This window comes from Varanus komodoensis, unplaced genomic scaffold (genome assembly GCF_004798865.1).
Source record: "Varanus komodoensis strain SLA01 unplaced genomic scaffold, ASM479886v1 scaffold6_2, whole genome shotgun sequence".
Lineage (NCBI taxonomy): Eukaryota > Metazoa > Chordata > Lepidosauria > Squamata > Varanidae > Varanus > Varanus komodoensis.
In genome coordinates, this window is record NW_025336346.1 from 16,790,242 (window position 1) to 16,812,154 (window position 21,913).

General features: G+C 44.7%; 1 protein-coding gene across 2 annotated transcripts in view; it reads right to left on the bottom strand.

The window, feature by feature from the left end:
- Positions 1–6,715, bottom strand: part of DENND6A (DENN domain containing 6A) — a 44,265-nt gene extending 37,550 nt beyond the window's left edge. Inside the window, exons 1-2 of one of the 2 annotated variants that reach the window (XM_044451298.1) lie at positions 6,499–6,715; positions 56–94 (exon numbers count right to left, since the gene is read on the bottom strand). In XM_044451298.1, the coding sequence (XP_044307233.1) occupies positions 56–94; positions 6,499–6,681 (222 nt within the window). In that variant the 5' untranslated portion in view covers positions 6,682–6,715. The remainder of the gene's footprint in view (positions 1–55; positions 95–6,498) is intronic. The other variant, XM_044451299.1, reaches the window with a different exon arrangement.
- Between the last annotated feature and the right edge of the window lie 15,198 nt (positions 6,716–21,913).

Consider the following 21,913-nt stretch of genomic DNA (forward strand, 5'->3'; position numbering starts at 1 on the left):
TACATTTTGGAGGGGAAAATATACTTTATAAATATCTTTTAAAGCTTCTACTCACCTCTTTATCTGTAAGTTTTGCATGCTGAGGATATATTACCTGCAAATTATAAAGTCTTCATCAGTGGAAAAAAGATAAAATAATTTGCTAGTAGTGGAAAGTTATAAACACTATAGTTAGCTTATGTCAAATTGTTTTCAAACTATGGAAACAGTTCTAATCTGTTGTTCTAACCCAAAGATTTCAGGGTTTGTTAATGGCTTTCTGGAGGTTTGCTTACATCCAGGAAGTCCTTTTTCCTCACAATTGTTAGTGTTATTAATGAATTAGTCCTAAGTTCAGCAGATGCAGGGAGCTACCGTTAAGCATACACTGAAGCAGGAGGGAAGCGGCATGGATGCACAAGGATTATTGCAGGTCAGGCACACTGCCCAAAACAATGATGGCTTGATTCAGATGTTCCAGAAAGGAGACACCGGTTTGGACTAGGACTGGGAATGTGCTTCAGGTTCCCATGCTTCTTCCTCACATGACAGTTCCTCACCATGTCTGAGTTGCTTAGACCATAGTGTGTCATGATGCCTGGGTACAGTAAGCACGGTTAGCATTATCCTCCAAAGAACTGTTTGCAAATCCACTTCAAACCATGTTTTCCTAGCATGATAAGAAGGTGAGCAGCCTAACCTACATCACAGAATTATGGTGAGGAAAAACTGGAGAGGGTGAGACAGATTATGTAAGTTACTTTGGGTTTTGTGGGTGGGGGGTGGGGACGGGAGATGATGAGGAGGAGGAGGAGTATTCGCAACATTAGAGTAACAACCTACGAATTGAAGAGAGAATCGGCATATAGAAAGAAGCATACAAGTCTGCAGCATATTCCAGATCCTCTTTAGCAGATTTTGCCAGAAAATTTGCAAGTCTCTCTGCGAGAATGCACATTATAATGAAGCATGAACTATGACCACAGTCATTAATTCATTAGTGCAGTTGTTTAACCACTCTAATATGATTACCCTTCCCAATCTGCAGTATGGGGATAAGAATACTAAGTTACAGTTCTGCTCTAAAGATAACATGAGGAATATGTGGAATTTTTCACAAAGCACTATGTATATTCTAAATATTATTTTGTAGGGAATCTGTGGAAATGCTTTATATTTTATCAGCCACACTGGGTGATTCCTCTGCTTTTTTGGGAGGGAAAAGCTAGATAGAAATGTTTTAAATAAAAAAGATTGCTATTTTCAATTACACATTTCCTTATGCCCTGACTATAATTCCAGGTCCAAGAATGCACAAAATTCAGTCATTAATTTAGCACATTTGCATTCACCCATTCCTCCCAAGGAGGCACAGTGGCATACATGCAATTACATACCCAAGTATATTCACATTAACAACCCCACAAAACTGGTTAAGCTGAAATAATACATTATGGATGGGTCTCATTGCTACCTAGTCAGCTTCATAGCTGGGCCAAGATTTGAGGTTTCATTTGCTACATTCAGATGTTGCAGCAGTCACTACATTATCTTCACTCTTAAGAGGAAGGAAACAGCAGCAGTTTTTTCCTTTTAGCAGCTCTCAGCTTGAGCTAGGCAACAACCCACCAATTGACCAGTGCTGTCATGAAAAAAGCATTTATTTATTTCCCCATGAAAGTTTATGGAAAACACTCTGTTGCTTAATTAGATTTGATCCTTGAGATGGGAGCCTAAGGTCATAAGACACTTATTTAGTTAAACTAGTTTATCATTAAAAAGGCACACAGATGCCCCTTTACTTATGGTGAGAGACAGACACACAAACATGCACAAGGTTCTACCATTCAAAGTCCCACAGTTCTATTGCTCATAACATTCTAATAAATTGAACCTTCACCTACAGTGTTTACATGAAAAGTTCTATGAAGATATCTAATTTCAAATTAATTCTATACAAATCGGCAAAGTGACAGCAAGGTGAAAACTGACACATTTATTCTATGCAACTCAATTTGTGATGAGGTAAATGAAATCCATCTGTCAGTTTGGACCCAACTGATGTGCTTTCTTCAGCCTTGCAAAGAAAAACATTCCTTTTTTGGTTAGGGGAAGTTCTGAGAGCATTTCTGAAGTTATTAAGGGCTTCCTGCCTCCATTAGAGTCTACGGCAGCAACCTCATCATGCTTGCTTTCATTCTGAAACTAGAAAACTATGAGTGTTTGCAGGGTGATTCTAGGTACAATGCCGATTTTCTTGATTATGGAATGTGCCCTCTTAGGGTCAAACTACATCTTACTACACATTTTGCGACACTAGCTTTGACTTTTTTTTTTAATCCCCTGCTGTGCTCCCAGTTAGCCCACTACATTTATTTTGCCAAAAAATGATCCTGTTGTAATATGGCAGACACTTTGGGGTAAGATTGAATGGGGATGATCTAAATAGGGAATCCAGAAGGATTAAATGCAATAAAGCCTCCTATTCCTAAGCTAAGGTCACAATCAATACTAGATCCTCTGTAATTACTCTTGAGTAAAAAAAAAAACCAAAGCAAAAACACAGCAATTATCCTCATCTTCAGTATAATGGCATTCAGGGGAAAGTCTAGGTGGAGGACGCAGGGCTCCCACTGCCTTTCTGAAAGCAGAAGCACCACACTAGGACCCTGATTCCTGGTCTTCCTTTCTGGCTTGTGGGAAATGGATGTTCAGGGATTTGACCTCATACGGGGTTGCTGCCCCATTGCACTGAATGTGTTCTCACACTATGCACACTTATTCAAATGAGGGTAAGAACCTATCTCTATGACATCATCCAAAACTCTTAAAGCTGGCGCGGGCAAGCAGGAAATGTGTGATGTCTTCTCCTACTTTACTCCTGACCGCCCCATGTTGGAGGAGAAAGTCAGAAGAGAAACTGTAACCACATTTTGCTGAACACAGGTTACAGCACTCCATGCAGCTGGGAACTTTGTGGCAAATTCTTTGATAATTCCTGTAAGAATTGCATCCACTCCAAACAGTTTTTAAACTTATAGAATTTTGATACTGCAATATCTCCTGCTAGAAAGAACTGGTGGAAACAACTGTATTCTATTAAAGGAGTGGAACAAGCAATCCTCCAACAGTTAATTCCCACTCCTCCTTGCAGCCCACTGTTCACTAGGAAAGCAAATGGGGGGGGGGTCACACAGTTGACTTCAGGGGGGAAGAGGCGCAGGGAAATAACTGTTACTGTTGCCCTGTGACTTACAGTATATCACAGAAGTGAGTACGCCCCTCACATTTTGTAAATATTTTATTATATCTTTTCATGTGACAACACTCAAGAAATGACACTTTGCTACAATGTAAAGTAGTGAGTATACAGCTTGTATAACAGTGTAAATTTGCTGTCCCCTCAAAATAACTCAACACACAGTCATCAATGTCTAAACCACTGGCAACAAAAGTGAGTACACCCCTAAATGAAACTGTCCAAATTGGGCATTATTAGCCATTTTCCCTCCCCGGTGTCATGTGACTCATTAGTGTTACAAGGTCTCAGGTGTGAATGGGGAGCAGATGTGTTAAATTTGGTGTCATCGCTCTCACTCTCTCATACTGGTCACTGGAAGTTCAACATGGCACCTTATGACAAAGAACTCTCTGAGGATCTGAAAAAAAGAATTGTTGTTTTACATATAGAAGGCCTAGGCTATAAGAAGCTTGCCAAGACCCTGAAACTGAGCTGCAGCACGGTGGCCAAGACCATACAGCAGTTTAACAGGACAGTTTCCACTCAGAACAGGCCTCGCCATGGTCGACCAAAGATGTTGAGTGCACGTGCTCAGCATCATATCCAGAGGTTGGCTTTGGGAAATAGACGTGTGAGTGCTGCCAGCATTGCTGCAGAGGTTGAAGGGGTGGTGGGTCAGCCTGTCAGTGCTCCGACCATACACCGCACACTGCATCAAATTGACCTGCAGGGCTGTCGTCCCAGAAGGAAGCCTCTTCTAAAGATGATGCACAAGAAAGCCCGCAAACAGTTTGCTGAAGACAAGCAGCCTAAGGACATGGATTACTGGAACCATGTCCTGTGGTCTGATGAGACCAAGATAAACTTATTTGGTTCAAATGGTGTCAAGCGTGTGTGGTGACAACCAGGTGAGGAGCACAAAGACAAGTGTGTCTTGCCTTCAGTCAAGCATGGTGGTGGGAGTGTCATGGTCTGGGGCTGCATGAGTGCTGCCGGCACTGGGCAGCTACAGTTCATTGAGGGAACCACGAATGCCAACATGTACTGTGACTTACTGAAGCAGAGCATGATCCCCTCCCTTCGGAGACTGGACCGCAGGGCAGTATTCCAACATGATAATGACCCCAAACACACCTCCAAGACGACCACTGCCTTGCTAAAGAAGCTGAGGGTAAAGGTGATGGACTGGCCAAGCATGTCTCCACACCTAAACCCTATCGAGCATCTGTGGGGCATCCTGAAACGGAAGGTGGAGGAGCGCAAGGTCTCTAACATCCACCAGCTCCGTGATGCCATCATGGAGGAGTGGAAGAGGACTCCAGTGGCAACCTGTGAAGCTCTGGTGACCTCCATGCCCAAGAGGGTTAAGGCAGTACTGGAAAATAATGGTGGCCACACAAAGTACTGACACTTTGGGCCCAATTTGGACAGTTTCACTTAGGGGTGTACTCACTTTTGTGGCCAGTGGTTTAGACATTGAAGGCCGTGTGTTGAGTTATTTTGAGGGAACAGCAAATTTACACTGTTAAACAAGCTGTATACTCACTACTTTACATTGTAGCAAAGTGTCATTTCTTCAGGGTTGTCACATGAAAAGATATAATAAAGTATTTACAAAATGTGAGGGGTGTACTCACTTCTGTGATATACTGTACATGCCTGTTGTTTATAAGACCAACAACACAAAGCCAGAAGCTTCTGCATCAGAACTTCCTGCACTACTCCTCTGCTGTTAATATACTAGCTTAGCATGGGAAAACTCCTCATTAGTATGATAGATCAGATACTGAAGACTGAATGGTCTACAATCATCCCCATGGGTAATACAGATTGGTTACAGGCAGTGGGAACTGAAGACATGAGGGTAGCAGGGTCAGATGGGCAGTAGAGGTCACAACCCTGCCAAAGGTTGCTTCACAGAACAGGCTACCTAATTTTTCACGAGCAGAAGCCATGAATTTACCTCCTTTACGGTCAACCCAACACAAACTCCAGCACAGCATATTGCACACGTTGGGGCTTCCAACATCCTAAATCCTGTGAATCAGCTTTAAGCAAGATTTGAACACTTTGCCTGCATCACGAAACACTAGTTCATTTCTTGAAATAACTATGCTGCCTTTCAAAACAAAGGCCTGCTTCATATACACAGCTGAAATCTTGTGCATTTAATTAATTTTCCTTTAACCCATCCAACTTCGATCCATTCTACTGTGCTATGCACAACAGTTGTTCCCAGCACTCATACCTTCCTTATTCCCTTTTGCTAAGGGAAGCCATGGAAAGTGTGAAGAGGAAACACTGATCTGCAAACCGCAATATGCTGAGGAATACCACAGTCACTCACCACCCAGTGCTGGTACTTGCTCTGGTTTGAAGACTTACATTTCTCTTTGCACTTCTCCAGTTTATTGAGCAAATACTATCCTGTATCAACAGTGGAATGGCCCTTAGCAGTGATGCTCACTGTGGGCATCATCTCAAGACAATCATTTCTCAGTTTAGCTTACTTCACTGGGATGTTACAAATATAAAATAATGGCACCTAGCCCACCCCAGATTCTTAGAAGAAAGCTGTGAAACGTGATCCAGAAATAGTGACAGAAGTTCCATTATCACATTGCATCGTGAACTTTGTTTCTAGTCATGTATTTTGCATAAGTTATGAAAAACAGACCTTGGACTCAAAGATACCTGGATTAGGAATTCGGATAGAGGTGGGCATCACTCAATAAAAAGCTGCTGTCTGTTCACCACCCCTTTCATAGAAGTGGCTCGCATTAACTATCACAGGGTTCTGCTTTCAAAATAGCGGGCATCTCTTTCAACCGGAGCCCAGCGGCTCTGAAAGCTCCTTCCTCAACCGCGGCTGCGGTCCCACGGGAAGAAGAAGTGCGCGCGCCCGCTCCTAAGGACGCGGAACATCATCATTTGCAACAAAAACAGGCGCCCCGATCTTTTCTTTTTCTTATTTTTAACGTAAGGCTGTGTCAGCACAAAGCCTCTAAAGAAACAAAGGAGTCGAGGCCGAGGGAACAGAGGTCCCGTCCGCAGCCCCTGCAGGAAGCCTCCCGCCTCCATCCCCGCGGCGCCCTGGCCACCAAGGCTCCGCAAGCCCCGAGGCTGAGTCCTCCGAGAAAAGCAAACGGCTGCACGCGGGAAAGCCCTCACTCCCTGCCTCCAATAGGGAGCAGCAGCGGAGTAGAGGGGCTTCCGGTGCGCCTGAGAAGCAGGCAGGCGGCCTGATTCAGCCCCAACGCCGGCTGGTCTTCGCTCACCTCCACAGCTTGGCCGAGCTCTAGATCGAAGCCCACGACGCACACGCAGTGCAACCAGGCCGAGAAGCGGTCCCACGGCAGCAGCGGCAAGCCGCGGGCGGGCGCGCCTTCGCCGAGCCCCTCCACCTCCGGGGAGCACACCAGCCTCCCGCTTCCGCCTTCTCCCTGCTCCCGCAGGGACATGGCGAGTGCCGGCACTGCACGGGCCACTCGGCCGCCGCGGCCGGCCAGCCGAGTCGCGCCCGCCCCGCCGCCCCGCCCCGCCCCGCCCCGCCGGGTCGTGTCGTGTTGCGCCGCGCCGCCCCGCAGTAGAGCCGGTTCTGGCCCCGGGCCGGCGGGCGAACCACGTGACACATGTCTCCGGGGCCGCCGCCGCCACCCCTCCCTCCGCGGTGGAAAAATCCACAGCAGCGAGGGGGGAGGTGGGAGGGGGGAGGTGGAAGACTCCAAGAGAGCAGCATGAAGGGGGTGCAGTGAAGGGAGTTAACTCTCCAGTGCAGCCGCCGGGAGAAGGGAAGCTTCTTTCCATCTAGCCAACACTCGAGGAAGGAGGATGTGAGGAATCTCGCGGCCCTTCGAAACACGCTTGCCCTCTGTATCAAATAGGCCTGTGGAGGGATAGCTCTACTTTGACTGCACAAGCCTGTCAAGCTCCCTGCCTCTTGGTTTCGCCATCCCTTTTCGCGTCCAGAAAGCGCGCCATCCACTTCAGAAGTTATATATAGCGCGCTAGGTCCGACAAAAACAGCAGCAGCAACAGAGCGAGCCTGGGAAATACTTGAAGGTCATGGCATTTGGCCCCCTCCCATGTACTGAGGCAGGCTTCCCTCCTCTTCAATGAGTCTAAAATAACATTGTCATTCAGTGCTATTATTCAGAATCCCAAATGCATCATTCATGCGTCTTGGAATCCTGTGTGTACAGAAATCCAGCGTTTATTTAGAGAGCAGTCCTGAGCACGTTCATGCGGAAAAAAGTCACGGCTGGCTGCAGTGGGCTGAGGGTTGTAGGTCCTTCTGCCTAAACACGCATAGGCTTGCATTTAAAGTATTTAGCACGCAGCTTTTCAGTCCCAAGTATCTCTCAGCAGGGCTTAGGGTGCAATCCTGTGTGTGTTTAGACAGAAACAAAACCTAGACAGAAACAAGGCCTGTAACTACAACAAACAAAAAGTGTAAGCTTTGTTTCTGTCTAAACATGCATAAGATTGCCCCCAACAGAGTTTTTCTTTAAAAACAAGAACACAGATTTAACGAAGCTTTTATACACTTTGAGCTTCCTGATTGGTTTATAAAAGGATAATTAACTATGTTACCTCTTCAGATGCTTAAAATAAATTATCTGCATGAATTGATCTTGGGAAAACATTCATAGCCCTATGTTTTCTTTTACTTTTTGGGAAAGCAATTTAAAACTAGTAGTACAGGATGACTGAATAATAACAACCGGAACAACAAATCATAGGTGCTTGACAATTAAGATTTTAAAAAAGAGCCCAGAGATGTCTGTGTATTTACGTGTAATGAATAAAGAGTATGACACATTTTCCATGTACCAATACACACACAAAACCCAGGAAATTACTTGTATGCCACTATCTGCCTCACAGTAGCTTCCTTTTCTCTTATATGTCATGCAAAGTGATAATAATCTTAAGTGTTCCATAAATATTAATTGTATTTTTCATAGAGTTATCTCTATTAAAATTAATTAGATGGTGTGCATATTTGGCTTTAATTGAAAATACCTTCAAAGATGCTTGTCTAGATTAAAGAAAAAAACTATCCTGCTATAATCTACTATGGGCACTTGCCCAATACCCATAACACCTTTTAATGTGGAAAACTGTCCCTTCTGGATGTTATTATTGCAAGACATAAAGACATAAAAGAAGCATTTTAATCCAGTGTATGTTCTAGCTAATGTAGGTTTTACAGTCAAATTACTAGCATAAAAAATAGAATAGTGCAAAATTAAAACTAGCTATAGGGAGCTAATTTTGATTGCACAAGGAACATCCTACAACTATAAGATGTTTTAATTTAATTCATGGTGGAGTTGAGTTCCTGAGTCAAAGGGTGTGTTTTATAAAGTCCTTGCTACCACATTGCAGGAGCAATATAGCCGGCAGATTCCCAGACTGGGCCCAATGCCTGAGAATTCAACAATTTCTGCCTGCTGAAGGGAATTTTTTTCTACAATGCGGGTGACTCCACCTGGTGACATCCCAATAATCTTGGAACGGAGAGCAAAATCTCCTAATCCAATCTTAATGCTTGGTTTGGAATGTATAAGGGAAGGTGCTCTGCTAGGTATTCTGGTCCTAAGTTGTCCAGGGCTTTGTATAACAAGACCGAAGTGGGCAGTGGTGGGTGTGGATGCGCACACGGCAAGTTCAAATGGGCATGGCAGGCTGGATAAATGGGCATGGCGGGCTGGATCCGGCCCGCGGGTCGTAGTTTGAGGACCCATGCTCTAGAGAATCATCCCAGACAGACAGATGATTAAGGGAAGCCAGAACAAGGGCACAGCAAGAGGGCAAAATTCCAGTGGGGTAACCCTGTGCAGGCTTCTAACTAGAAACTAAATTTCAGAGGGAAAAGCTATCAGGAACCTTCAACTCCTGCAGCCCACATTTAAACCAAATCCCTAGTAGATTAAACTCAGCCTTAGAAAGGGAGAGGAAAGCAGTACAGATCTCTGTACTTTCTAGAGCCACTGTATAGGCTTAGCTGGTAGGAGAGACAACTTTAAATATCAGGGCTTCACTTGGGTCCTGTGTAGGCACAAGCTTTAGGGTTTTAGGTAAACTCACAAACCAAAGCTCAGGAATCCCAGCTTTGAAAGGCCAGCTGTCACACACCTGGCACTTGCAACAGCAGCCCTTCACTAATCACCTGCCTATGTCAACCTATTTACTGTAAAATCCAATGAAAGGACATTTCTATTCCCAGAAGGGACAACTTGACTAACAGTTTACATTTGTTAACATTCATTCCCAATCACAGCAAACTAGGTTAGATTAGGAGTTCAGGCACAACCTACGTTTTCAAATAACGCCCTCCAATCAAACTGGCTGCTGCAGAAGTTGGACCAACTCACCTAGAGCTATTTAAGAAGGCAGACTTGGAAGGAACTAGTTCTCCAATGTAGAGGAGTGGTGGAGCAGCTCAGCACACAAGCACATTGAGCAACAGGGCATGGGGCTCTTGCTTCCTTTGCTAGGCAGAAGGCTAAGGTACAAGGAGCTTCAGAAAAGTAAATTCACCACCCTTTCTAGTAGGATAAATAAAGGAACTTGATAAAATCCATAATCCCACAGGTTTTTCAGGTGAATAAACTGCTTATACCAACTAAACCAATTCTGAAGGTAGAAAAACAGCAGGTGTGGCTGGCTATCTAGTGTATTGCACTGAATGTCACATGTATGACTGTTTGCCAACTTGATAGAAACCATAGGTGTGTCCTTGGTATAATGAGCTCCTAGCTCATTATGGGGAACATATTTGCTCCTCTGAAATCAAGGTTGCTGATCTGGAGAAGCAATGAGAAGTAGATAGGCTGGATGAGTAGGCCCCCAGGGACTAACTACCACTGTCTTAACTCATGGGTGGCAGTTCCTCTGCAGTCAAGGAGGGGATCATTTTGAGGAAGAGGGAAATGATCTTTTAGAAGAGACTCATTATGTGGAAACTGAATGTGTATCCCCTTGCACTGAAGATACCCTCAGTGACCTCCGGGGCTTCTGGTTGTGGGAAATTTGATCATTAGGAACATAGAACATTAAGTATATGAACTTCATGGTAAAATGCCAGTCTGGTGTGAAGGTTGTGGATATCACATGCTATCTAGATAGCCTTGTAGATAGTGTGGGGGTGGAGTTGGTGGCCATGGTCCAAGTTGTTGTTGTTGTTGTTGTTGTTATTATAACATTTCTATGCCGCCCCTTGCCGAAACCTCGGGGCAGCTTACAACACAATAAAATACATTGAAATACAATAGAACATAATAAATTACCATTAAATACAAAAATACACTGAGTTACAAATATAAAATTAAAATTATCAGTATAAAATAAGTAAATAAAAATATAGGAGGAGAAAAGAGAAGGAAGAAGAAGTTGCCCTGGCCAGATATGTTTTAACAATTAAAACGATGTTTAAATAAAAAGGTCTTTACCTGGCGCCGAAAAACCAGTAACGACGGTGCCAGGCGGACCTCTTTGGGGAGTGAATTCCATAGGTTGGGCGCCACCGCAGAGAAAGCCCTCCTCCGGGTACCCACCCTCCTAATTTCTTTCATGGAGGGTTCCCGGAGAAGGGACTCTCCCGCAGATTTCAAAGGGCGGTCAGGCATATACGGACGTAAGCGCTCGTTCAGGTAGCCAGGACCCAAGCCGTTTAGGGCTTTATAGGTCATAATCAACACCTTGAATTGGGCCCGGGCTTCAATGGGAAGCCAGTGAAGCTGACGGAGGACTGGAGTCATGTGAGCATGTCGCCCCATCCCCGTCAGCAACCTGGCAGCTCTATTTTGCACCAATTGAAGTGTTCGGACTGTCTTCAGGGGAAGCCCCACGTAAAGCACGTTACAGAAGTCTAGGCGGGAAGTCACCAGCGCGTGTGTCACCGTCGCCAGGCAGTCGTACTCCAGGTAGGGGCGCAGCTGATTAATCAGCCGAAGCTGAAGGAAGGCGTTCCTCGCAACTGCTGTCACCTGAGCTTCCAAAGAAAGCTCCAGGTCGAGGAGTATTCCTAAACTGCGGACCTTATCCCTAAGAGGGAGTGTTGCACCATTCAGGACCAGGTCAAATCCACCCTCTCCGAAACCCGATCCGCCAACCAACAGGACCTCCGTCTTGTCTGGGTTGAGTTTCAGTTTATTGGCCCTCATCCATTCCCTTACCTCGGCCAAGCACCGGTTCAGCACAGCCACTGCCTCACCTGGATTAGTGGAAAATGAGAGGCAGAGCTGGGTATCATCAGCGTATTGATGATTCCGCAGCCCACACCTCCTGATGACCTCTCCCAGCGGTTTCATATAGATGTTAAATAGCAGAGGGGATAGAATGGAGCCCTGTGGTACTCCATGGCATAACTGCCATGACGTAGAGACATGGTCCCCCAGCACTACCTTCTGGAATCGACTGTTGAGATAGGAGCAGAACCACTGCAAAGCAGTGCCTCCAACCCCCAATCCCGCAAGCCTATCCAGAAGGATACCATGGTCGATGGTATCGAAAGCCGCCGAGAGGTCCAGAAGAACCAACAGGGATGCACTCCCCCTGTCCTTCTCCCTGCACAGGTCATCGTACAGGGCGACCAAGGCAGATTCAGTACTGTACCTGGGTCTGAAGCCGGACTGAAAAGGATCCAGATAATCAGTTTCATCCAAGAGTGCTTGGAGTTGTCCCGCCACCACTCGCTCCAACACCTTGCCCAGAAAAGGGATGTTGGCCACAGGTCTATAGTTAGTGGCCATCTCTGGATCCAGTGACGCTTTCTTCAGGACCGGTCGTATTACTGCCTCCTTTAAAGGGGCAGGCACTTGACCCTCCCTCAGAGAAGCGTTAACCACTTCCAAGATCCAGGTCCCAATCCCGTGCTTGGAGTTATTTATTAACCAAGACGGGCAAGGATCCAATAGGCAAGTGGAAGCACCTTGTCCACATCATCGGGCCGCAATAATTGAAATTCCTCCAATAATTTTGGACCAGACGGTAGCATTGGCGACTCCTCAGAGACCTCTGATTCATTAGTGGAGTCCAGCTCGTGACGAATCTGAGCGATTTTCTCCCTGAAATGCCTGGCAAAGTCATCACAGCGGGCCTTTGAGGGTGGCATCGGATCTTCCTTAGGACCCGGGCGAACCAGGCCTTGCACCACTCGAAAAAGCTCCGCCGGACAGCATTGTGAGGAGGCAATGGAAGTGGGAAAAAACTTCTTTTTCGCCGTCTTCACCGCCACAGCATAGGCCCGATAGTGGGCTCTCAAGTGTGTTCGGTCAAATTCATCCCGTGATTTCCTCCACCTACGCTCTAGTTGTCTCCCAACCTGCTTCATCGCCCGCAATTCAGGTGTATACCAAGGGGAAGAGCGGACTCTGCCCAGTGGGAGCGGACGCTTGAGAGCGATCGTGTCCACAGCCCTGGTCATCTCTCCGTTCCACAGTTCGACCAGAGCCTCGACAGGAGCACCAGTCTTGTCAGCCGGAAACTCCCCCAGGGCCTTCAGGAATCCATCCGGCTCCATCCGGCTCCGGGGGCGGGCCCATACAATCGGGTCCGCACTCTTATAGAGAGAGAGGCCACTCTCGAGCACAAACCTCACCAGGAGGTGATCTGACCATGACAGGGGAGTCAAACATAAGTTCCTCACCCTCAGGTCATCCTCTTCCTGCCCCGTCGTGAATACCAGGTCCAGAGTGTGTCCACGTTCATGGGTTGGGCCGATGACGTGTTGAGACAGGCCCATGGCCGTCAAGTTGGTAACACGGATGTGGAAAAATGTAGTTGGGAGGTCCTGGAAGCCAAATTTAGGTTATTTGACAGAAGGTTGAAATCCGGGACCTCCAAGGAGTCTTTCTCTGACATGCTACTGGTTCTGTGTGCAGGGCTAGCTCTACAGGCACAGCTGAGAAGTCTCAATGCATGGATAAGACAGTGGTACAAAGAGGGGGGCTTCATATGTGTTAGGCACTGGGGAACAATTTGAGACAAACCAGGCCTGTACAGGAAGGACAGGCTCCACTTGAAATGAAACCAGACCGCTGGTGCACAACATAAAAAAGTGGCAGAGCAGCTTTTAAACTAAACCCTGGGGGAAAGCTGACAGGAGCTGGAAAGCATCTGGCTCAGGTCAAATCATCCCTAGTGGTTAAAGGGGAGGAAGTTTCAGATTGGCCAAGTGTAGGAGGGGAAGAAGTAAGTAATGAGGCTATTGCAAACCACAACAACCAGTTGGAGAGGACAAAGTGCCAGAACAATAGTTGCACCTGACTGGAAGGGGACACTGCTTAGATGTTTTTCTGCAAATGTTAGAAGCCTTAGGGCCGGAATGGGAGAGCTGGAGTATCTGGTGATAAAGGAGAAGGCTAAATATAGTGAGCATTTTGGAAATGTGGTGGAGTGAAGATAATCAATGGGATATGATCATCTCTGGATATAAATTGTATAAGAAAGACAGGGAAGGTTGTGGCAGAGGAGGCCTTATTCTCAAAAAGGGCATAGAGTCCCACAGAGTTTATAATCTGAAGTGTGAAAATTCCTGGCTCCTGTCATGGGAGTATGTTATTTTCCCCCATGCCAGAAAGCTTAGACTGATCTTGAGATGGGAAATGAAATCAGGAATGTCTCCAGCAATGGCCTATCCTAACAAGGGACTTCAACTCCCCTCACATTGACTGCAAAAATGCATGTTCCAGTTCTGACAGAGGTTAAATTTCTCAATGTCCTAAATGACTGTGCCCTAGAGCAGTTGGTTATGGAGCCAAGCAGAGGGAAGGCAATCTTGGATTTAGTGGGGTTGCCCAGGACATAGTACAGGATGTAAATGTTATTGAGCCATTAGGAAACAGTGACCATGCTGCTATCAGATTTAATATACAGTTAGGTGGAAGACTGCCAAAGGGCTTGAACACAGTTGTGTTTGACTTTGAAGTCAGGAGGAAGGAGGAAACTTCAAAAAAATGAGGGAACTGGTAAAGAAGAAGCTGAAGAGGGAAATCAAGAAGTCCAAACTGCTCCAAAGTGCTTGGAGATTACTCAGAACTATAAACTATAAAAGTATATGCACTGCAAGTGAGAAAAGGTAGCACAAAGTCCAGGAAATCACAAGCATGGTTAATGCATTGAATCAAGAAAGCTATTAGGGAAGTCTTGGCCCAGATTTGGTTGGGTGGGTGGTGGGGAGATGAGACCACAAGCTTGCACAAGGGAGATGTGAGCAGGCAATCTGAGAAGCAACGAAACAGTTTGAAGAGCACTTTGCTAACAATATCAGGGCTAACAATAAAAAATCTTTAAATATATTAAAAGAAAAAAGCAGCTAAAGAAGCAGTTGGGCCATTCGATGATAGTGGAATTAAAGGAGCACCAAGAGGGGGACAAGGAGATTGCATAAAAACAAATTCTTTTTATCTGTCTTCACAGCAGAGGATGAAGAGTGGATACCCTGTCTCTGAGATTACCTATCTATTCTGAAAAGAAGTCTGAGGAATTAGGGCAGATAGTAATGACAAAAGATGAAATCATATTAACAAACTGAAAATCAGGAAGTCACCTGGGGGATATTATCCATCCCAGAGTTATCAAAGAACTCGAGCATGAAATTGCTGAATATGCCCGTAAAATTAGCCCTTGTACCAGAGTATTGGAAAATGGCCAATGTAACAGCAATTTTTAGAAAGGGTCCAAGGGGATCTGGGGAAATAACAGGTTAGTTGGCTTAATATCTGAGTAAATTGCTTGAAAGCATTATTAAAAATAGAATCAGTGAACATAAAGAGGACAAGCCTTCAGGTGCACTGAATTGTGTATGATGTGGAGAATGTAGAGAGGGAGACATCTTTTTCACTCTCCATAACACTCAAACCCATGGGTATCCCATGAAGCTGACTGGTGGGAGGTTTAAGACAGATGAAAGGAAGTGCTTCTTCACAAAGAGTATAGTGTGGAATTCAGTGCCATGAGAAGAAGTGATGGCTACCAATGGCTACCAATGTGGATGGTTTTAGAAGGGGATTGGATGGATTCATGAAGGAGGAGGTTCTTGGTGACTACCAGCCTTGCTGGCTATGTGCTACCTCCTTTACCAATGGAGGCATGCCTGCATATACTAGACACTGAGGAGCTTAGACAGGAGGGGATCTTACATCCATCCTGCTTGAGGGATCCTTTGTTCAGCTGGTTTGCCACTGTGTGCATGGCATGCTGGACAGGACGGACGTTTGGTTTGATCCAGCATGGCTCTTCTTATTTTTATACAAGTCATAATTGCATCCAGGCACTGGTTCAGAATGTGCATGGATTCTTCTGATTCAGATCTCATGGAGAAATAGAATTGGGTGTCATCAGCATACTGGTAACACCATGCTCCAAATTTCTTGGTGACCATTCTGAATACATCATATTGACATTAACTATCACTGAAGACAGGATGGTACCTGGTGGAACCCCACAATTTAGCTGTCATGGGGCTGAGGTGCAGTTACTCAGTGCTATTCTGTTGAACCAGCCCCACAAGTACAAGCTGACTCACTGTAGAACAGTGTTGTCAACTCTCAACTCATGGAAGAGGTCTTGGTGCATAGCATAGACAGTACTACCAAAAGTTCCCAAGAGACCCACATTCCCCTGACCTTTCCTGAAGGAGGACGTCAGGGTGACCAAGGTCAAGTCTGTCCTAGAACTGGGCCTGAATGTAGGAACAGGGTCTTTGTGACTGGACAATTGTTGGCCAGGACAATAGTTGGATTCAGGGAAGCTTCTTTTAGGCTGCTTGAAGCTGCTGTTGGGAATTTTTATTTTAAATCTGCTCTTTTTAAATGTGTTTCTAGCTGCTTGGAACCTAAGGTAATTTAAAGTTGGTTGAAAAAAAAGTTTCTATTCTGTTCCAACACAAAACTTCTCTAGAAGATCAGGGTTATGTAAAATGTGGGGTGGGATGTGAGGGGTCTCAAAGGAAGGGAAATCACCCCAAACTGGGCTTTCATCATAAGATCAATTAATGTAGTGTAGAATCCTATGCATGCTTGAAAAAAGCCTTGCAAATCCCAGCATTACCCAGCCATGGATGAATGGTGGGGAATGCTAAGAGCTATAGGACTGCAAGCTTAAGGATATTCCTAGAAGGAAACTTTCCAGTCTCTTCCTCTCTTCAACTGCCAGAGTTGTTGTTTAGCAAACCATTTGAATTTTGGATATATGTTATTCACAGCAGCATGAACTAGCTATATTATTTTAAAGCACTGTTTTAAAATGATTTTCACCTATTATTTTTAAAAATAGCATTTCACAAGAGTTTCTTTTTTAAAATTCTCTCAAATGTATAATTGTTTGTTACAGTTCTCAGCAGGAAAATAAACATGCATGCCTTTTCTAAGTTCTTTCAATTCATTTCTGTACATTTTTATTTTAAAACTCTGGTATGTGTTTTATTCATCATTTAAAATTCTTTCTTTCAGTGTGTCAGTGTAACAGGACAATTGCTGACATTTTGTAAAATCGAGCTAGTGGTATTTCTTTTAATCAATGTATTTTAGCCAGTTCATTTTTGTAAAAGGATGATGGGAAGATTCCTAGCAAAAATGCTGATAATCAGTGGCAATGTGCCAGCCAAGCAGCAAAGTTTAAGTAGATTAGTATAGTCAGAACTGGTTGTCCGTATTGCACAATTTTCTATAAATTATTGTCTGCATTCAGCATTTCCTTCTGGCCTCTTGATTAGCCTTGTCAAATGCAAGATAATTCTGAAATGTAAATAACATGTTTTAAAGTTACATATTTTTGTGTTTAAACTTTTGAAATATTTTTTAAAAATCTGATTACCCTGACCATCTATCACTTCTTGCAATTCCAACTGTTCCGGGCTGAACCTACATTCTAAAAAATGCATAGATATACCAGGAGGTCAGGGTTCTATTTTCATATCAATTTGTGAACCTTATTCTTATCTGTTGGGCCAAATTAATATAGTTGGCCTTCCACATTTGCAGGGGTTAGGACACTGGATCCCTGTGAAAGTTAAGCCCATGAACACTGAATTTGCCTTCAATAATTAAATGAGATTTCTATTTGGCGTTTTTTTGGTCTATTACAGAAAATCTTCATCACTATAGAGGGAAAGGAAGCAAAGGGGAAGAAAGGGAGGGACCCTGAAGCATGCCTTCTTGTCCAGCCCATCTGGAGAGAGAAATCTCTCCAGCATTTCCTTAGTGCAAGGAGGAGGTACTGGTGAGTTTAGGGGAAGCCTAGAGATACTCAGTTTTTCCACAAATATGGAGGGCCAACTGTATAGTGTTCACTACTATCTGCAGTTTCAGACATCCACTGGCAGGGAAGGAGGCTTGGAACCTATCCCCTGCAGATGCAGGAGTCCTACTATAATGTATTTAGGATGTTTTTGTGTACATGGAAGTGTTTAAGTGTTTTATATACATAGTAAGGTAAAATATATATGTATACTATGAGAAACATTTGGCTTACTCATGCTAAATACAACTCATATGTACATGATCCAAATAACATACAAATTTGACCTAAAGATGTTCTTAAGAATGGGACTTGTTTGTAACCTGGAGACTGCCTGTATTCACCGATAATAAGTATAAACCTGGATTGTTGGTTGATACAGCTGCTCTGCCTTAATCAGTATGTCCAATAATGGAGTGGCCTCTGAAATTGTAAGAGCTTCAGAGCCAAACTTGGATACAAACAAATGTTTCAGTTGCATATATTGCCATTCAGCCATAACTGAACTATCTTATTTAGCACACAAAACAGAGAATGGCAGAAAATTATTCCTTGGAATCACTAACTGATCCAGATTAAAAATCAATTGCTTGTCCAGGTCCATCAAACAAAAATGTTCTTGTCAATTTTTAAATCTGGGTTTCCCCATAAAGTTAAAATTTCATGAAAAAATGGATCAAACTGTAATAGGCATGGTATAGTACCTCTCTCACTGCTGTAACTGTGGGTACACTAAACATTTTGGCCCAGTGCAGTCTATCTGGGGAGAGGATTCAAGCGTGAAGATTCTAGAAGTGGCCAAAGGAAGAGTCTAATCTTAGTGGAAAAGACCCAGAATTAATACTATGTTAACAATAGGCCTGATGATATAAGACAATATCAGGAAAGTTGAATTCACCCATTTTCATTGGAAGTTTCATGTTTTTCAAATGTATTTGTGGTAGGGTGGAACCCCATAGAAATTTAGGAAACTAAGCACTGAGTTTTGAAAATACTTACCAAGTAAAACAAAAGCAATTTGAGGAATTGCATTAATCTTGAGCACAGTTACCCTATTCTAAAAACTCTGTTTTAAAGATGCTTATCTATCTATAACCCACAAGATCTCATTAGTTAGCATATTCAAGTTAAGCATAAGCATTTGAAATATATCCTGGGGATGAGTATTCCCAAATAAATAATGAAACATGGGCAGAATTTGAATTGCTGGTTAGCTAGAACATTATGGGATACATTATCTCCAATCATCATCAATTCAGACTTTGACCAGTTAATTCAATAGTCAGATAAATAACCAAATGTATTAATCAGTTGCATCAAGGTTGGAACAAATGACTGGAGTTTCAAGGAAATAACAACAGGTCATCAGCATAAAGAATGAGCTGAAATTCTGAGAAATTATGCACAAATCTGTGAATAGTGCACTTTGTAGTTATTTGCCATCAAGTTGTCTCCAGCTTATGATGACTGTATGAATTAAAGCCCTCCACAACAGTTCTGCATAGCTCTTGTGAATTCAACCTGGGCTTCCTTTATGGAGTCAAACCACCTCATATATGGCCTTTATTTTCTTCTTCTGACCTTGACTTTCTATAGCGTGATTGTCTTTTCTAGGGAGTGTTGCTTCCAAACCAAATATAGTGAGGAAAGCAGACATCTCTGCCTGGTACCTCACCCAACATAAATTGGACAAAAGCCATTAGTCCTTACAAATGTTGACCCATTTCAAAAACTTTACAGGACAGTACAAAATTCTCAGTGTATAAATTTCCAATACATTCTCTGCACCTAGAGAAAACATGGCAAGTGTATCTGTTCAGTCCTTACTGAGAATTACAATCAATCTGAGGGGGCACTCTGTGGGCCTAGGAGGGGAAGAGACAGGTGCCACTAAAATACAATATATTCTGGTGGCACCCCAGCCTCTTTCACATTTTTCAAGTGCCAAAGTTGTTAATCCAGCTGCTGTGCAGAGCTAGAGGACCATGGAAGCTACTTTCAGCTCCTCACATCCTATGGAGCGTGGATCCTCAAACTACAGCCCACGGGCCAGATATGGCCTGCCATGGTTGTTTACCTGGCCCACCTCAGAACTTTTGGACTCGCTCGGAGAAAATGATCTCTGAATGAGTCCGAAAGCTCCGAGCCGGCGCATGCGTTCTCTGAAACTGACTAGCATAGAGCCAATGCATGCGCCAAATTGTAACAGCTCCCTTCAACTGTGCATCCGCCGGCTCTTTCCCCTATTGCACGCATGTGTTGGCTCTGAATACAGAGTGGGAATATGGAGTGGGAATACAGAAGAGAGAAGGGCGGTGGGAAGAGAGAGAGAGAGAGACAAAGACACTAAAAAAAGATAGAAGGTAAGAAAAATATAACTTTTTAAATCTATTTTTAACTATGTAAGCCACATGCTTGGGCTGTGGGCCAAGTCGCGGCCAACTTGCCGAGCCCAGCGGGGGACAGGCTGAGGCGGAACGGGGCCACGGTTCCTGCACCTCCGCCACAGCCTTCTCTGGGCAAGCCACCGCTGCCGTCGAGTGGCTGCCATGCTTCTTCCCCCCTTGGCGGGGAGAGGCAGGAAGCGCTCCACTCAGCCACCTGCAGCCCTGTCCCTTGCCTCCCCTCACCTTGAAAAGCAGCCATTACCTCCCTCCTCACAGCCCTCTCCTGGCCAGGGGAGCCGCCCTGCACTTGCATCTCCAGCCTCCCACTCTCGCTCCCCCTCCTGGAGCTGGGCAAGTGCTTGCAAGGGGACCTTCCTCCGGCTCAGAAGCAGGGCGGCAGCGAGGAGCAGGGAAGGCCTCGACCGAGGCGAGCGCACCCTTATGGCTCCCCCTTGTGTTGTGCTCTCCCTTTCAGCGGGTGGCGCAGTGTCATCTTGGGCTTCTGCTGCAGCCCGAGCGAGCAGAGCAGACATTTTTAATTCATTTTTAAAATTTTAATTCGTTTTAAAATTAATTTTCATTTTAATTAATTTTTAATGTGCAGTGTGCATAGGAATTCATTCATATTTTTTTCAAGCCCCCAACAGTCTGAGGGACAGTGAACTGGCCCCCTGTTTAAAAATTCTGAGGACCCCTGCTACAGAGGATGCCCATAATCCTCTGAGTTTAGAGGGCTATAGTGATCTCCATTGGATTATGCACTTAGGTATCTTTGCTTAAACTCATTATGTATCTGGCTGCTGACTGCTATTTATAGCCAGAAATGAAAAAATGGTATACATGTATACTGATAAGCCCGTGAGGCGGGCCAAATAAATGAGCATGGAAGGCCGGATTTGGTTTGTGGGCCATAGTTTGAGGACCCATGTTTTAGACTATCTGGAAATCCTATCAATACCACCCTGGTTTCTGCTGTGCTCAATGGCTGTGATTATTCTGGACATGGATTAGATTTTAATTCTCATTTTGAAATTTTGGGCACGTTATTGTGTTTTAGCTGTCAAATACTGAATTGGAAAACTGGGATGCTTAAAATAATAAGTCCATACTGTTCATCTTTCAGTGGGACCTACTCCTTAATAAATGTGGATAGAGTATCACTAACTCATGAAAGTGTTGCCTCCTAGCCAGTTATCTCCCATCTTTGGTCATTTGTTTCTTTAGTGTTAGGGTTTGCCTTTGGTCTTAGTTGGCTTGTTGATGCACAAAGATCTTGAACTTTTAAAGAAAATATGAGATGTTTAATCCCTGTCATGTGCTCTCCTATATCTTATCACCTGAAGAACTGAAAATATAGGTAACACTTCGTTGAGTGTTAACTTTGAGATTTTGAGAAATGTGAAAAAACAGGAAGACTGCAAGCTTGCACAGATGGAGTAGGTCGGAGTAGGTCCCACGTAAGGAAGCTAGACATGCAAGTAAACATATTTGACGTGCAAATGTGTGCATATCTATTACAAAGTAAACCGGAGTTGAATGTAAATTATTCCCAGATGAGTAAAGGGCTTAGGCTGACGCTGCATTCGTTTCAAGTGAACTATACGTTTTCTGTGTCTACTACCGTGGAGACTACGATGCTCTCAGCTAAGGCTCGCCCGGTCCCTTCTATGGCCTTGTCATGCTTTTTAACGCTGCTCTCTTCTAGAGTGGGTTTCGGTCCCCGAGAGAGCGGACCGCTGTTTCATCCCCCACAATTCCATGTGACACATTACCTCCTCCCGCTCCCGCCCTCCAGGCAACCCGCCTCTGCAGAACTGAATCCTCCCCCTGCTGCGCGGCGCATTCTCCGTCACTTCTCTACTCAGATACCCGAAGGCGCCGCTACCAGGCCAGACCAGGTTAAGGGCAGCAAATGCGACCCAGCGGCTGGCAGGAGCCTCACTTGGCCCGCGTGCGCAGGCGCCACCTTTGCGCGTTTCGACTCGGCGCCTGCGTACAAGCGGATGGGCGGCCGTCAGCCTTTCTTTTGGTCAGGCCCATCGCGAGGCGGCTCCTCCCC